This window comes from Esox lucius, chromosome 23 (assembly GCF_011004845.1).
Source record: "Esox lucius isolate fEsoLuc1 chromosome 23, fEsoLuc1.pri, whole genome shotgun sequence".
In the NCBI taxonomy this organism is placed as follows: Eukaryota; Metazoa; Chordata; class Actinopteri; order Esociformes; family Esocidae; genus Esox; species Esox lucius.
Genome location: NC_047591.1, coordinates 15,534,265 through 15,552,284, shown reverse-complemented (window position 1 = coordinate 15,552,284; position 18,020 = coordinate 15,534,265). Strand labels below are relative to the sequence as shown.

General features: G+C 39.1%; 1 protein-coding gene across 4 annotated transcripts; it reads left to right on the top strand.

Moving 5' to 3' along the window:
- The first annotated feature begins 669 nt into the window (after positions 1 to 669).
- Positions 670 to 10,033, top strand: fam3c (FAM3 metabolism regulating signaling molecule C). Of its 4 annotated transcripts, none has more exons than XM_010887379.4 (10): positions 670 to 761; positions 2,197 to 2,254; positions 2,644 to 2,748; positions 3,089 to 3,115; positions 4,063 to 4,186; positions 4,297 to 4,355; positions 6,699 to 6,749; positions 6,840 to 6,924; positions 7,519 to 7,645; positions 8,396 to 10,033. In XM_010887379.4, the coding sequence occupies exons 2-10, from the start codon at positions 2,239 to 2,241 to the stop codon at positions 8,483 to 8,485; spliced, it is 684 nt and encodes a 227-aa protein (XP_010885681.2). In that variant the 5' UTR covers positions 670 to 761; positions 2,197 to 2,238; the 3' UTR covers positions 8,486 to 10,033. The 4 variants fall into 4 exon arrangements, with proteins under 4 accessions (XP_010885681.2, XP_010885682.2, XP_019898277.2 ...); XM_010887380.3 differs by lacking the exon at positions 670 to 761 and adding an exon at positions 839 to 978; XM_020042718.2 differs by lacking the exon at positions 670 to 761 and adding an exon at positions 993 to 1,014.
- Positions 10,034 to 18,020: the final 7,987 nt, after the last annotated feature.

The window sequence follows — 18,020 nt, the reverse complement described above, 5'->3', positions numbered from 1 at the left end:
ACTGTTCATAACTGTCCCGAGGTTAAATTACTTATAGGGCTTGCTAAGGACCCTGTGCATATGTTATTTTGCACACTAAAAGTCCAAAAATGAATCAGTGGCTAGCTTGTGGGATACAAAGACAGTGAGAGATATGTTTGGTGCAACCATGTCACTTCAGCGATTTCCTATATTCTCTAGAGTAGTTCACTTCGATAACTGACAGACAACCAGCACGTCATGTGAGAGATAAACACCATGTGGTGTGAGAGCCTCTCAGAAACCTAGCCTCTCTGAAGATTGTTATGGCTTATCGATGATGACCATCCCTGCTCCATCTGATTCCCTAACCTTTGATTTGGATGTAACATGTATTGACCTGAAACATTTATGTTGTCACTATGATTGTAATATCTAGACATTATTCAGAAGAACTGGTTAGATTTGTCAATCCTAGCAAATAGAGAAACATTTCTGTTTTTGAGGTAAAAAATGTGTGTTCATCATATGGTAAATGTGGTTTAAATGGAATATATAATAAAATAAAACTAGCAAATGTTATAATTTATAGGATTAATGAGTTGGTTAAGGATGTCATTTGTTGGGGGCCATTGCTGTCTCTGGCTCAACCTCCAGTACACTAGGTGGCGGTAAAGCTAAATTAGACGTGTCCATCACGAAGAAGAATCACTGAACCCAAACAAAATTTGGAGTGGATTGCATCCGTTCCTGACAGATCTCCAAACACGCTAAACGAATTGGAATCAGGAAGGGGCTGGCAGGTGAGTTTCGTCGTTAATTTCACTTTATCTAATGTTGCCGGTGAAATAGCAAATTAAATTATTATCTACTATTATTGCTACGTTAGCTGGCTAGTAACATAACAACACTCCAAAAGCCACAATGTAGGTGGACGTCTAGCTACGCTATGCATTTAGTTAGCTTTAATACAGTCGATAACACTGACGTGTTAGAATTGACTTGGGTCTAGAATGACAGGTAAGTATCGTGATGCGTATGATCGTTTCTTCACAGGTAAATCTAACGTTACTATTGTCAACTAAATGATACAGTACGTTAACTAGTTATATTTTTAGTACTGCAATGTTCCTAAATAAAATGTCAGATAATTCAGTCGATTTATCATGAAATACAGGTGTACAAGTAAATTAGTTTCATTGGCTAGCTAACGTTTGCTATTATTGTAAACCTACCAGTAAAATATGACTGCAAGTGATGTTAACGTCTATGATACCGTAACGTGATATTAAGGTCTATGATACCTTAACGTTAGTTGATCGGTGTACTAGACAACACAGCTTGTTAGCTAAATCGAAAGTAATTTAGGAAACTACCAGCGTCTTGTGAGGAACATTTAAAAAAAAAAAAAAACGGGTCACGAAAATGTCTAAATAAGAGGCCAACATATTTGTTGAAAACTGACCAATAGAATGTATTATTAATTGTTTACAAAAAATATACCTCTCAAACATTAACCACAATTTATTTGTCTATATTTAAGGAATTTCAATAAATTCTGACCATGCGCATGACTGAATATGGAATACATATTGCCTCATAGCTCAAAAACGATTCCAGATCATGCGTGTCAGCAATGTTGGAAATGTTCAGGGCCGTTTGTAGAATAAGACAAAGCTGTCTAATCATGGGGAACGGTGTGCTACATCTACCACCACAATATTTCCACACACTCTATAGCCCCTAAAGCAATTCATTATTATATATAGTATGTGGGATATATATTGCCTCATTGAAAAAACTCTATACGCAGCTGTGAATGTATTGTAGGAAATGTTCAGGAGTGTGTATAGTCAAAATATGCTGCAAGTGATGATGGCAGTTTACCATGCCATTGGACACACTGCAAACTATTGGATATGAAATATGTATTTCATATCATTTGCATTGAGGCCAATGGTGTGACTAAAGCTAACCAACATTGAGTTGCTAATGGTGGTGCAAATTTTGTTTTCATGCTTCTTCCTTTGATGGGTGTCTGTCTGTTTGGTCAATGTATTTAACTGCAATTAACTTCCTGGTTCGGTGCAAAGTTAATGTTTAAAACCTAGTATAATAGCAAGTTGTTGCAATGTAATTACTGCATGTGTGATTTCTTATAAACAACCATCCTGACAAGTAACTAGTCAAATGCATGTCTTTCTCTGCACTGGCAAATTATGTTTTGTCTCTCAACAGGGTCCTACATTGTGTTGTTGATTGCAGATTGTCAGGGCGAACATGATGAGAACTGGAGGTAGGTTTTCTCATGGTAGCTGTTGAAAGACAGAAACCAGTACAGCCAAGCTAGACAAATTCTGATCAAATTTCTGACAGATTTTATTGTCTATGATTACAATACATACAGTTTATCTCGAATAGATCTCACATTGTCCAGTATATGTTTTATCAACATTGAAGTAGGTTACCAACAAATTTGTTGTTTCCATCAGATCTATTGTGACATGTATTTGACATTGTACTGTATTCATATACGCTGGATGGATGGAAACCTGTTATAATTGCTTGTCTTGGTGGTATGTTTTATTTCAGTTTATTTATTGGTCAGTGTTAAAGTGTCTTGATATTTCTCTCTTTCCCTTTGGCCGTTTTCTCTGATCTTCATTTCCATCTAATCTCCAACAGGCATTTTGAAGTTGGCTGCACTGGTTTCTGTCTTTTTACTGGGAGTTTTCCTTGCATTCGAGCTACTGGAAATTAATATGGACTTCAGTTTGGAGAACATGTTCGGTGAGTTTAATGACCGGTAATTCCCCACTTGCTAAACTGTGTTACAATCCATATAGTGTTATAAAATACGTTGCTTAATAGATAAGAGTAGGAATTCTGGTAAACATCCATTAAGACTAAGGCTAGTTTCATGCAACCCACAAAGACTACAAAATTGTATACTAGTCTTCACATGCTGTTTCAATCTCCAGCCTGCTGGAAGCAATTTTGTTCTTCGCAGACTGTAATATGAATATTTTTGCAAAGCTCAATGCCTTCACCTTTCTTTAATAAGAAACCAATAAGGAGATTTCTCCATTTATCAGCTAAACCCTCTAACTTTTGTTCTCTCACTCCCCAGCTAGATCTGTGCCTGTGGAGGGAGGCTGTACGTATAACTCAAACACTACTCTTACTTTAACATCTCTGTAACCTACCATATGTTCAGTGCATAAATGAAGTAACATTTCTTCATTTCTCCCTCCCCCAATGGTTTATACAACTCAGTGATGGTCATCCATGTATCCGTACATATTTCTAGTTAATAGTGGGTAATCTGTATGTATTGTATAGGTATGTCCTGGCTTTTGAGTGTGTATGTTCTTTTTTAGTTATTGAGCCCAATATGAATGTGTGTGTGTTCAAAGCTGTGTGTCCCTGCCGTAGAGCGCCTTGGGTGTTCCATGGATACTAATGTCCGGATAAAGGCCGTGGCTTTGCGGCAAATTAGTGTATGTTGAATTGATAACCCAATGTAATCTCAGTGACTGGTGAAACAGTCAACCAAACAACAGCTTTACTAGAATCCAAAAAAATGCTGTTTGTTTAGTATTAGGCTACTAATGCTAAAGCTAGCTAGTTTCTATTGCATTTCCTTATAATCTGCCGATACCAGTCAATGATGCCCCCTAGGCAAATACCAGATCCCTCTCTCCTACATTCCTAAGAAACAAAGGACCGACACCCATCTTGGTTTAAGCAGAGGAAAATGCTCAGAGTACCTAGTGATGCTCTGATATTTATACAGACGTGTATCACAATCAAATAATATAGTTACATACCAGGCAATAGAAAAGCAGACATTTCTCAAATGTACCTTGGTTCAAAATTTCCATAACAACCACTCCGGAGGCCATGTTGCGGGTGTGGTGTGGAACAGGTATCATGTTTAACAAAACTGGTCCACTGATCCATATGTATGAATTGATGATGTGCAACTTGCTTCTCCCTTTAAGTGATGCTGGGTGTGTTTGAAAGAGGACAAGTGAATGCAAATGTGAACATTGGGTGTCAATTTGTATTCTATCAAGCTTTGTGTTGGAATTTCATTTGCAGCTACTAAACCGGCCCGCCACAAGTGTGGCCTCTCCAAGTTGTGTCCCGAGGGACACTTCTCCTTTAAGATGGCCAGTGGAGCAGCCAGTGTTGTAGGTCCGAAGATCTGCCTGGAGGACAACATGTAAGAGAAATGACACCCCTGCATTTACAGTACAACCACTGACCCACCAGACAAACCAAGGGTACTTACTTAATGGCTTACTATGTCATTTTGTTCCATTTATCTTTCAGATTGATGAGTGGTGTCAAAAACAATGTGGGAAGAGGAATGAACTTTGCCCTAGTTAACGGTAAGTTGATTTTGTCACTACTACATACCATTTGTGAAAATCATGACATCTCCTTATGTTTAAATAACTTGTTTTGCATATTTATATTTGAGAAATAAGCCAGTTGACCTTTTGCTAAGCGTGCCGCTGGAACCAATCATGGTATTCCAGGGAATGGCAATTGTCATTACGCCAGACACTTTCGACAAGCTTGTCTTGGATCCATATTCGTCTAGATAACAGAATACAGACTTGGTGCTTTGTAGGCCTGCAAAATTGTCTCACTTGAGCGGGTGCAACAAAATTGGTCCATGACATCTTATGCAGGAATATGTCAACAAAATGGGCGTGTCAGTCCTAACTTTAGGACTCCTACATTTTTGGCCTAAGAGTATTTCACAAAGCATTTTGGTGCTAAAAAAAGGTTATGATTAGTCATGAGGACTCCTAAATCACTAAGACCAAATCACAAACACTCCTAAAAGGGCTGCTGCTGGGAATCCGCCTCGTATTCAGGTCGACGTTTTAGAAACATTTATTGATACTGAGCTTTTAACAAGGTATCGGCTTAATCGCGAGGGTATCATGATCATAGGGGAAAAAGCAGCTATGCAGCGCAGATGAACTATGTATATCTCAGTCATGTGTCAGTAGGCTAGAATATGACAACAAAAATTGCCCACCCCAGACCCCATATCATCTGACAAATCATTTGGTTTCCTCCATTCCCCAACTACAAAGAAACAAAGCCAACTCCATGGCCATAGGTCAACCTCCCGGTGTAGTTGGTGCTATAGATGGGACACAATTGCATTAATTATTGCGCCAATCAAAAGATGAATGCGCATGTCTTTATAAGCTGCCACACATATAAGAGGCTGACAGTTAGCTGAACATGTCTTGACTAGTCAGTATATCATTCTTGGTTTCATGTTTAATCGGTGATACTTGGCCAACTTTTTTATTTGAAAATCTTTATTTTGACGTAGCCTTTTACAGTATTGCCATGATGAATTCATTGACAGAGACTCCGCCCCTATCAGACAATCACTGTGGGCATAGTAAGTAAGCTTGTTTGTGGAACACAACATCATCCATAGCTATGGGGTCAACCCCGCCCATTTGCTTAGTAAAAGTTGGTCTTAAAAGCTTTAAGTGGAAACTCTTAGCTATGATATTTTAGTGCTGTTTAGGAGTCCTAGTTGTGAGAAAATGTTTTTGTGAATAGGGCCCCAGGACAGTAATCGTGCTTCGAACAAGATAATCGTGCTTCGAACAAAATCCAAAAGAATGGACTCTTTCTTTTGGATTTCCCCGTCCATTCTTTACATTCTGCTCAATGTTTCACCGGCACAAACTAAACTTTCCTGTTTCATGTTGTTTAGCTTTGGGTTGCAAAATGGCAACACAGGCTGGTGTCTCTCTCTCTTATCGTTATTAAATAAACTTGTAGCCATCATATATGCAGATCTTAAATACCAAATACCGGTGTAGTATTTTGCCCCACCCCAATTGTATTTTATTATTCTTTTTTTTTTTTTTTTTTAAAGTCAATTAACATCAATCAAAATGAATTATGCACAACATTTTTATTATTTCACTAGTAGAAAATTAAAATGACTACTTTTGTTTGTGATCGAGAATCCATCTTTGTGTCGTAATCATTTTCTAATTTGTGTAAATATGTCCTACTCCAGACATACGTTGACACATCATCCAAAAAGCTGCACTTTTGACTATATTCCAGTAGTCTTAGTAGATGCTTCCAGGTGTGTTTTGGCACACTTGATTTCTTGAACCACACAAGCACTGTCCTTTCTAGCCACAACAAAACACTGAATTACATGTCACTCAACCCTGTTGATCGTCAAATGTGATGTGTTGAGGATGTTTTGTGGCTTCAGTCCAGGAAAACTTGTAACTGAAGAAAACATGAATCAGCCGATTGCTGTTTGGGGATGTAGGGGACCATGGTCAGGCAATAGGGAACGTCCAGGTGCTCTTGCAATATTTTATTTCATTTGCATTATCAGCAGATATGGTACAGTTAGATTGAAAACCCTCATGAGACCACAGTAAGAGAAAGGGGAAATATTGCTACAGGAAATATGATGAAATACTGAGAACAGTGGGCTGTTCTGAGGACAGTAGAGGGCTGGATTTGAGAAGACGTCATCTGTAACACTAGCAGTCAGCTGGATGTGGTGGGAAGGGATGGAGAAAACAACAGAACCATTAAAAGGGATGTGTGGTTTAATATGGATGGTGGGGTGTCATGGGGAAAAGACATTGGGAATAAGAGATGTTGTATGATCCTTTTGCAACTGATACATTGGTGTAACCCCCCCCACCCCTTTTTCTTAGGAAAGACAGGGGAGCTTATCAAGACAGAATTCTTTGACCTTTGGGCAGGAGGTGAGTATTTCCTATGTCATCTTTTTTTTTTTTTTCACGGTGTCTAAACTAAGCAAAGCATTTGTTTGACAAATTTTTGACTTTCTGCAGATGTCAATGATGTCATCAAATTCCTAAAGACAGTTGAGGAAGGGACTGTGGTGATGGTTGCCACATTTGATGATGCAGCCACCAAGTACGTGTAGCTTTGGGAGAAAATGATTTTTTTCTTTCTGTTAGATGATCATTTTAAAAGTAGTTCACCCAATATCCCGCATCCATGTAATAATCATTGCTATATATCTATATCCATGTAATAATGCAAACGTAAACAACTATGTTGTGGTATGTCTGCATTCCTTAATAATAAGTTGGCACACCGTATTTGGAATTGGTTGAACAAAACAGTTGAGACTCATCTCTACTAGAAAAAAGGCAGGCTAGACAGGCTCTAGCTGGCAAGTTAGTTATCACCTTAGTGGCTGTTTTTTCTAACCCTCTAATCGGCCTTAATGTAATCAACTACCAAGTAAGAATAGAAAACCATAAGTACTGTGCGTAGTAGTGGGAAGTAGGGGTGCTTCAGCTGATGTACTTGATTTGCCAATTACTGTTGATCTATAGTGATTAAGAAAGTGTTCAAGCAAAGATGAGCTGTATGACATTCAACTGTTCTTTCTACAGACTAACTAAATTATTTTTGTATTCACGAGAAAATGGACCGAAACAAGGAGGGACAATCTGAACTCACGATTCTGTTGCAAACTGTTAAATAATGTGTGGTCCGCAGGCTGAACGACGAGGCCAAGACAATGATAAGTGAACTGGGCAGTTCTAGCATTGGCTCATTGGGCTTCCGGGACAACTGGATTTTTGTGGGAGGCAAAGGAATCAAGACCAAGAGTCCCTTTGAACAGGTAACTTTAACCCCAATTAAATATAGTACAACCCTGTTTCCAAAAGAGTTGTGACACTGTGTAAAATGCCCATAAAAACAGAATGCAATGATGTGCAAATCATTTATCCCTATATGTAATTGAAAATAGTACCAAATCAACATATCAGTTGGTGAAACTGAGAAGTCAGTAAGACAACATTCACTTCACATGAAACTACACAGGTTTTCCAGAAAGCTGGATTAGTACATTGAGAGCTGTCAAACCAGAATCTATATAAACAATGCTGTGTATTACAAAAGGAACAAGTTAATGGCTGAATACCTCTGAGAGCCACTGTCTACTCCAGGGGTATGGCTGGCAGCTAGCAAAAAATGTATTGTATCTACAAACAGTAATACCAAAGTCACTATTGTCAGATAATTCTGAAATGTTTTCCAATGTGGTAGCTAAAGGAATGCACACTACACTTCCGATGCATTTGAACTTTTTACAACCGTAGTGCCCATATTTATCTATTGTCGGATTTGGTGCCTGACACCTAAGACATGAATATTTTTACCACTGAGTAAACAGGAACTCCCAATGTCAACATTCTGTCCTTCCTTAGAATAGAATACCTCATAATCTGTCCTTCCTCACATTCGTTTGTAGTGGCTGTGCTCCATCTTATTGGATTGAGCGTCCTAAGCATTGTGTTCTTTCAAAATGAAACCCCATTCCAGCGCCAGTGTGTCTAATCCATAACTACCTGAATGTCTGTGTCTACAGCACATTAAGAACAATGCTGAGACCAACAAGTATGAGGGCTGGCCAGAGGTGCTGGAGATGGAAGGCTGCATACCCCAAAGAAAGGACTGATCTATGAACTTCGTCCCTGGATCATCTATCTCCCATTCCCTTGATGCCTGACTATGCACACCATAATGGATTTTACAATAGACCCTCTTCATCCAGCGCTTACATCAACGCCCACGCTTTTAAGTCCATGATGTTGATTGTGCAAGTGCAGACTTTTGGGGAAGTGTGAAGAAATCAGCACAAAGCCTTTGTCTGTAACTGTCTATGTTGCCCGTTAACCATGTTTGACATAAGGGACTGTCCTGGAATTGTTTTTGTTTGGGTCAAGGTATTCTCTATTTATAGAATGAAGGATTGCAGGGTTGCTGTTTTGTCAAAACACCTGTTTTTGGATACAATGCACCAAGATCACTGTGAAATTTGTCAAAAGGACATAAGGATCAATCTTTTGAACACGTTTTAATAATATAAACTCTTGAACATGCATAGCAACATTGAGTAAATGCCCAGTGTTTCCAGATTTGTAGGAAATATGATCTATAATTTCTACTAAATTGCTTTGTTAAAAAGCAGCTGAGAGGGAATAGTACACCCATTATTTCCCAGAGTAGAATGTGGATTGGCCAGCTCATTCCTCCCTAGATTGCTGATTGGAAAGTTCAAACGGCACAGGAGAATGTCATCTTCTCAAGGGTTTACCAATGGTCGTTTTTTTAAGGGCTCTATATATAAATATATGCTTTTTGCTTGATTATGTTAAATGTTTCCGCAAATTAAGTTGAGTTTTTCAGGTTTCTGTTTTTCACAATTAAAATCACACCTTAAGTAGGAAAAACAACAACATTTCATTATTTAAGTACATAGCAATTCTTAAACCAAATCCAGGGACTGCTTGTGTGGTGTAGATTTCTTTTTTAAATGTATGTTCATGTAATGCCTTTCTCTAAAAGCACATTGTTTTTGTTGGCATAGGCTGATGCCTAATAGCTACACATGGTAGTAGACCCACAGACTGAAGCATTCTGCTCTTAAGAATATTATGGATGGATTCTTGTTTTATGGTCAACTTTAGTTACATTAATAACCCTAACCCTACTTTTAGTAAATGTCCTAATAACTTCAAAACGTTTTTGGATACTGTTAAATTGCATGAACATTTCTGGATTCTGTGGACAGGTCAATCATGATGTGGTTTAAGATGTGTGATTTTCTTTTTTTAATAATCAACAGTCATTTTGTTTTTTGTCTGGGGTTGGTGAGGGGTAGTGTAAATGACAATAATTGTGTAGCTGAAAGCGAGTGAGAATGGGGAATATGTTTTGTATGTATCTACATTTTATAGACCATGGGAATCCTAGGTTTTGAATGTCATCCATATGTCTAATAAAAACAAAATTGAATATGTCGATTTATATTGAAGCTGTGAAGAAACTAGCGGAAACAAATGGACAGACTGTGCTCAGTGTGCTTTATATAGTAAGGGAAAACTCACCTCACCCACCACTAATGTGTAGCAACCTACTGGGTGACGTTAAGTGGGCAGTTTGTGCCCGAACATTTACCATATCAGCTACGCGGGAAAAGTGATGAATGAATACTTCCAGTTTCTCTGGTTTACTTGTTTTGTTTTGTTACCCTCATTGGTATTGATATGTAATGCAATAATAATATGTTTTCATATTTAATAATGATGAGCCCCTGTCTTCTAAAACATATCACTTCAGTCCCCTAGCTGGTTTAATGTAAAGACTAACCACATTTTGATCTACAGTGTTTATGCAAGTAAGGTTATACTCTATTACAAAACCCAGGGTGTGATGGAAGCAGAAATTGTCAGTAATGTGTTATTAATATCGACGCACATCAGTAAACATAGTGGGGCCTTTTTCTGTCTGTAAAATAAATTAAGAAAGAATGGAAATGCCTTTATGCAGAAATAAAACATATGCGAGTAAACAAAGTCACGTGATCATTTCACCTGTCTTCCCACTACTAACGCTCTGGAATATTCAGCACTAATGAGCTTGATGTTATAGGTGGGAAAAAGCTGAACAATACTCTGAAGGAACATTTCCAATCCAGAAACCACATTAACAAACAAAATGATCTATTTGTGATTACTCAAGCTCATTCTGTACTGTACGTTTTGATTGCACCTGCAGCGTCACTGTTTGAAGTTGTGTGTTACATGTGTCATCAGGGTGTTGGCTATTTGCTATGGATAATGTGCAGGGGCAACACTGTTGCCTGTTCTACAATACAAAGCCTAGTGTTTCAAAACTATTGCTGCATTTGTAACCAGGCAGGAGGTGACAGTTCAGTAAAGAATACCAGAGTGATGCATTCATAGGCATTAAACTTGCATTGACATATACAGAATGGCTAATGGTTAACATGGGGTTTCATCTATTTATTAATAAAATGATGCTTGTAAATCAAAATCCAGATTTGTATGAGTATTTCAAAAAAAAAAAATTGTTACATTTAACTCCTGAAAATGTTGTTGCTGGCATTTTCCTTAGTAGTTCATGTCAACTTGCAGGAGAACTCTGAGCTCAGGGATGATGGAGGACTTCATATTAGTAATAATACATTTGATCTCCATTCAAATGCATTTTCCTCAGTAATATGTAGTAAATTCACACTTCGTACTTGGTTATTGACACAGCATTTAGAACATAGGATGGTATTTTCAAACAAGTCACTGGGCGTTTGAAATAAAATGTACAAACCCGATTCCAAAAAAGTTGGGACACTGTACAATTGTGAATAAAAACAGAATGCAATGATGTGGAAGTTTCAAATTTCAATATTTTATTCAGAATACAACATAGATGACATATCAAATGTTCAAACTGAGAAAATCACTTTAAGAGAAAATAAGTTGATTTTAAATTTCATGAGATCAACAATCTCAAAAAAGGCCATGTTTACCACTGTGTGGGATCCACTCTTCTTTTTATAACAGACTGCAAACGTCTGGGGACTGGGGAGACAAGTTGCTCAAGTTTATGAATAGGAATGTTGTCCCATTCTTGTCTAATACAGGCTTCTAGTTGCTCAACTTTCTTAGGTCTTCTTTGTCACACCTTCCTCTTTATGATGCGCCAAATGTTTTCTATGGGTGAAAGATCTGGACTGCAGGCTGGCCATTTCAGTACCCGGATCTATCTTCTATGCAGCCATGACATTGTAATCTGGCTTTGTCATGTTGGAAAATGCAAGGTCTTCCCTGAAAGAGACGACGTCTGGATGGGAGCATATGTTGTTCTAGAACTTGGATATAACTGTCAGCATTGATGGTGCCTATCCAGATGTGTAGGCTGCCCATGCCACACGCACTCATGCAACTCCATACCATCAGAGATGCAGGCTTCTGAACTGAGTACTGATAACTACTTGGGTTGTCCTTGTCTTCTTTAGTCTGGATGACATGGCGTCCCAGTTTTCCAAAATGAACTTCAAATTTTTATTAATCTGACCACAGAACACTTTTCCACTTTGCCACAGTCCATTTTAAATGATACTTGGCCCAGAGAAAACTCCTGCGCTTCTGGATCCTGTTTAGATACGGCTTCTTTTTTGACCTATAGAGTTGTAGAAGGCAATGGCGAATGGCACGGTGGATTGTGTTCACCGACAATGTTTTCTGGAAGTATTCCTGAGCCCATGTTGATTTCCATTACAGTATCATTCCTGTATGTGATGCATTGCCGTCTGAGGGCCCGAAGATCACGGGCATCCAGTATGGTTTTCCGGCCTTGACCCTTACGCACAGAGATTGTTCCAGATTCTCTGAATCTTTGGATGATATTATGCACTGTAGATGATGATAACATCAAACTCTTTGCAATTTTTCTCTGAGAAACTCCTTTCTGATATTGCTCCACTATTTTTCGCCGCAGCATTGGGGGAATTGGTGATTCCCTGCCCATCTTGACTTCTGAGAGACACTGCCACTCTGAGAGGCTCTTTTTATACCCAATCATGTTGCCAATTGACATAATAAGTTGCAAATTGTTCCTCCAGCTGTTCCTTATCTGTACAACTTTTCCGGCCTCTTATTGCTACCTGTCCCAACTTTTTTGGAATGTGTAGCTCTCATAAAATCCAAAATGTGCCAATATTTGGCATGGCATTACAAAATATCTCACTTTCAACATTCGATATGTTATCTATATTATATTGTGAATTAAATATAAGTTTATGAGATTTGTAAATTATTCCATTCCTTTTTTCCTTTTGTACAGTGTCCCAACCTTTTTGGAATCGGGTTTGTAGTTGCTTTAAAGGTACAATGTGTGAAGTTGCTATAATTGACCACCCTTAACTGGTAGGATTCATTCAGTGAGCCCCAAAGAAAGAAATGTAGCAGAACAACTATAAGCAACTGCTTTGAAATGCTATATAAAAATTGGGTACGAATTGATCGTAAATTAGACCTTTGATGCTAGAAGTCAGGTGATATGATACAGACTTCCTCATCGTGGACATGCATCGCCCAAATAAAAAAACATGAAACCAAGAATGGCTGAAAGAGATGCTGCAATTAAATGACCTTCACCACCATTATGCTCTCCATCTTCAGCCAGTAAGCCCAAACCAAGAAATTCTTAAAAGGCTAAAACTCCTGTGTTATCTAACAAATCATGTACGGGGGAGCTTTTTCCAAAAACGTTATAATTGCTCATGGAACTAATTTTACTGTTTATTTTAGAGGGTCAAAATCACATTTCAGCAAAATCTCAAGGCCACCCAGTTCATGAAACAGACCATTAAGAATGTTGTACCACAGTGAGGTTGGATTAGACTAACAATCTTTGCCAATTTATCTAAAAAGTGCCCACTAATGACTCCAAATCTGTATCCGGTAAACCTTCACCCATGAAATGACTTGAATCCTAAAAGTTTTGGTGTAGAAATATGGTGGATAAGTTAATACGACTCGTTGTTTATCAGAAAGCATCTGTAAATAATATCAGGCATGCTCACAGAGGGAACAGCTGACAGGGCATTTTCTCAAATAGATTTGCCACACTGCTACATCCTCTCTCATCCTTAATATCTGTCCTGAAAAGGTCCAAGGTCTGTAAACATGGCCACCAGGGATACAGCATGACCAGCAGTACTCGGGTTGCTAGGCCACTCAACATAAAAAATTGTTGACACAGATAAGAAGCTAGGCACAGTAGGAAAAAGTTAAGCAGGGCCAGTTCCTGGATAGGTGACCAATGTATTCAAATGGCCTATCTGGGGTCACTCCTATGTGTTTAATACGTCTTTCAGCTTGCCCAGACACCCAGTGGTTACAAAAGAAGGCACTATTGTAAGAGTTAACCCCAGTGTCCTGGCTACATTACCAATCTCCACCCAAAAATGTTTGATTGACACCCACTCATTATCATATTGGAGATAGAAATACGTAAATAAATGAAGAAATAGACATAAAATATGTGATAAGTTAATAAATATATGTAATTAAATAAATAACTTTTGATTAGCATTCTTGTATTACTTGACTGATTTATGTATTTATAAATGTGTGTATTTATACAATTATTTAGATATCTTTGCCCGCATGTATTATTATTTACTTATTTCTAATTAAGGCTGGTTTGGTCCTCCATAGCGCTCCAATGATGGGCCAGTGGTGTCATATCCACACATCTGTTCGTAGCTTACTTATTCTCCAGGTAATTGAGTTAGTAAATGTTTCTGTAATTTATAGAAAACAGTGATTATTTGAAATGATCAGCTTTTAACCGTCGATCTTGTGGCTGTACCGTATTTAACAAATTAGCTAGCCAGCGACGTTACGTCTTAAATTAGACAGGTAGCGTAAGTTAATTAATGTACGTTTAAAACCGACTGTCCAACTTGAGTTATGCTGTACAGTAACGTTTGCTGAAGTTAAATGCTGCCTTTTCGCTCGGTCTACCCACTGACTGAGTACATCACTAGTAGTGAAGTAGTGCTTGCACTACTAGGTCGCGAGCGACAACGCTAAGATTAGGTAGACACATTTTTGACTGAAATACTACGGTAAACAGTTTTGTTGAACTAAATAATGTATACATTATTGGAGTTTCTTACCTGTTGTGAAGTGTGCCAAACACATAAGTCAGTGGGTTACCTGGGGCATCCTCACACGTCTGATGGCCTGGGCTGGAGCCACTCCATTCGCCTTGTAGTTATAGAGTTACACACCGCGATACAACAACCTTTTTAGCATTTTATTTGAAACCTGACCACGTCAAGAAGAGCACTGAAAGACCGCTAGGAGTTTGCAACGTGGCTTCGCGTGTTCTTATGTATGACGTGACGCCGACTCTGACTATGTGGCCTAACGTTAATAATGGGCAAAATCCTTTCTGTGGCTTGTTATTCACTGGTGTATGAAAGAGTGATCATCCAAAGATGTCCAATTGAGAAAATGCCCTTAATGTGCAATGTTTGTTTACTTCGTCATTACATTTACATTTAAATGTGACTATTTTCAGCAGGCCTCTGACCTGACCTTGATGCCTACATCCATGGTGATTCTCTTTAGTTGTGAGCCATTTAATCTAGCATACCGAAAGAGTACCTAGAACTGAGGAAGAACAACTTTGTCCTGTTTAATATGTTTTCCTGCCTGGCATCAACACTTTCTCCCCTCAAGATACTCCAAAGAAATGCTGGATCTTTACATTTGTTTTTGTTTTCTAGATATGTATTGGTTTTTGATATTAAGGATCCACAATGGCAACAGATCATTTACTTTGTGTTTTCCCTTGACATATTTAAAAAATATATACATACTGCACATGTACTACTATTTACAACAGGGGGCGTCCTTGCCCAATTAATTGCCTGCTTGTCAAGCACTTTCAATGAGCCTCATCTGTTCAGATTGCTAGCATACATCATTTGTTGGTGAAAGCCCATGACTAGCCTAACTTTACAGCTGGCGGGGGATACATGCATTTGCATATATGAACAGGTGTATGAGTGCCTGAGTGTGAGTCCTATTTCTGTTTGTCTACCATTTGCCATCACTGGTGGGTTGTGCACTGCCTAGATAGCTAAGAGATGTATTGGCAAGACCAGTGGATTAATGTAGTGGGACGTAGTCGCATGGGTGTTGTGATTGTGACTGTGTTCTCTACAACGTAGTGATGGGGGTGTTATTTGGAACACAACCCACGCATCACCCCAGCGCATGGCAGACTGAGTATACTCTCTCTCCTCCCACTAACAGATGCAAAGTTGGTGTACTTTGCATCTTTTACTGTGTACTGTCTCTTGCCTATCAGCAACACACACACACACACACGTTTCATCATTAAATACCAGTAGGCATTACCCTTTCCCCTTACAGTATAATAAACTGTTCTCACCAGGACAGACTGGTTCCTTGTTTACTAGTCAGTGAAAGCCACAATGGTTTTCCCAGTCTGATTCTGACCCATTTTGTCACAAACTGTTAGAAAAGTCCAACATTATCAAGAGAGATGGGCCATGTGAAAGTGGATCATTCCTGATGCCTATTATATAAACGAGAACTAAAGGTATACAACATTGAGCACTTCTCTTGGCGCAGCCCTTTTCAAAACAAGACTTTGCCATGAAGACCAGAGGAAACACTAGAAGGACCCTGGGGATGGAATACGCTCTCAGGAAACCGGAGAGGTGGTTGGGGGACTTTGTGGTTGAACACTAGATCTTTTCTCAATGGCATTTATTCTCTAAAAATAAATATCTCACTCTTGCACAAAGACCGAGGGCTTCTTAGCAGTTGTTCTATCACAAGAATTTCCATTTAAATTAACAAATCTGTAAGATCCCTGAGAAGTTTCCTTCCTGACCTGCAGCTCACTTCAGGATGATAATTGTATCTTTGATGTGTCTGGGTGGTTTAATATATAATCCACAGCATAATAATTAACTTTACCATGATTACAGAGATACTAAAAGTCTGTTTTGTTTTTGTTACCCATCTACAAATTACTGCCCTTTATGAGACTTTCAAAAAAGATCTCCCTGCTATTTATAGTTGAATCTGTGCTTGAAATCCAATACTTTACTGAGGGACCTTAAATGTTATTTGTATTGGGAAGAGAGGAAGGGGTAGTCATTTGAAAATAAACATAAATCCTTTTTATTTCAGCTAGTAAATCCATATAACTGATGTGATTTGTTAAGCCAAACATTGCCCCAGAGATGGACTCTACCATTTCTACCTTCTGAGGCAAGTGTTTATAAAGTCTGACAAGATGCTTCTAAAGGGGTAATAGGGCCTGACGTTCTTTCTTCACACCTGTCTGGGTGTCAGTATGGACCACTTTTGTTTACTGGTGATATACACACAGAAGAATGTGACATTTCTCAACCAGTGGGAGAGTTCTCAATCCTCCCTTTTCTGTTGTACCCATAAACCAAACTCTGGACCTCAAGACAAGTTCCCTTCCATTTGTCCACTGCCACCCTTTAGTCACAGACTTATTTAGACCTGGGACAATTAAGGATGGGGTAGAACAGAAAACCAGCAGGACAGTTGAATACCACCTGCTGTAGGTCTCTGACTTCCTCATAGGTTGTCTGATTGCCACCTGTGATCAGACCGTTTTGTCATCAGCAAATTTTACGATGGTGACTTCGGGAAAGCAGCCCCACATTATATGCCATCAGCCTAACTTTGAGTGTGCTAGAAATGGTTCTGGCATTTGAATTTCTGGTTTCCATCTTGAAAACAATGGAAAAGTAAAACACAGATGAAAGAAAATGTTTGTTTGCCAGTAACACCGGAAACACTTCCAGCATTCATCCGTTCACAATTAATTTTAGTTGACATTCTTGTCGGTAGAGTCTATTTGGGCTTCTACTGGACAAAATGTTCCCAGAAATGTTAGAAATAAGCATATGCAGCAAGGACTTCAATTCATACACCCAGGAGACAGCAACCTTCCCTTTTCTAGATTGTTATGGGACAAATGTGTTTGAAAAAGGCTAACCGAGTCTAATGAAAGGTCTCACTGCCCTGAAAGCTGGTAGTCTCCCCTGACGATAACCCTAAGTGCCCGTAGTCTCCGTACCATCCTCATCCAAGCACGACAGCAGAGCTAGACTAGACTAGGACAGTACTGCCACCTCGGGGCTGAAGTTTGGATGTTCACCGTGAATGGTGTGACTGTCTATGTCCAAACACTCCCCCCCCCCCCATGTCACAACGACCTCCCCTGTCGACCTTTGCAGTCACTCATATAAAACATTGTCATTCATACACTTTAGCCCCATTTTCTGTTAGACAGATACTGTATATATATATATATATATCCCTCCCCCAAGCCCCATTAGCCCAACTGCGTCTGCCCCATCTCTTCCTGGACAATGCACACAACCCCCAACCATTCCCTCCCTTTTAGACCTCCCCCTTCCCCCTTAGGTTACCCCGTGACCCTTCTGCCCTTTCCCCACCTCCTCTCTCAGACGCCCTCCGAAGCTTGTGATCCGCCCAGCTGTGTTTACACTCTGTGTTTCTGTGGGAAACTCCGCTGACCGCAGCACAGCTTATCCTCAGGCCCCCTCACCAGATCAATGAGCGATCTTTGTGCAC

What these genes read in the sequence shown, in the direction of transcription:
- fam3c (XM_010887379.4), top strand. An exon ending in ATCTGCCTGGAGGACAACAT is followed by an intron (nt 4,187 to 4,296) that starts GTAAGAGAAATG and finishes TTTATCTTTCAG; the next exon opens with ATTGATGAGTGGTGTCAAAA. An exon ending in CCAAGAGTCCCTTTGAACAG is followed by an intron (nt 7,646 to 8,395) that starts GTAACTTTAACC and finishes CTGTGTCTACAG; the next exon opens with CACATTAAGAACAATGCTGA.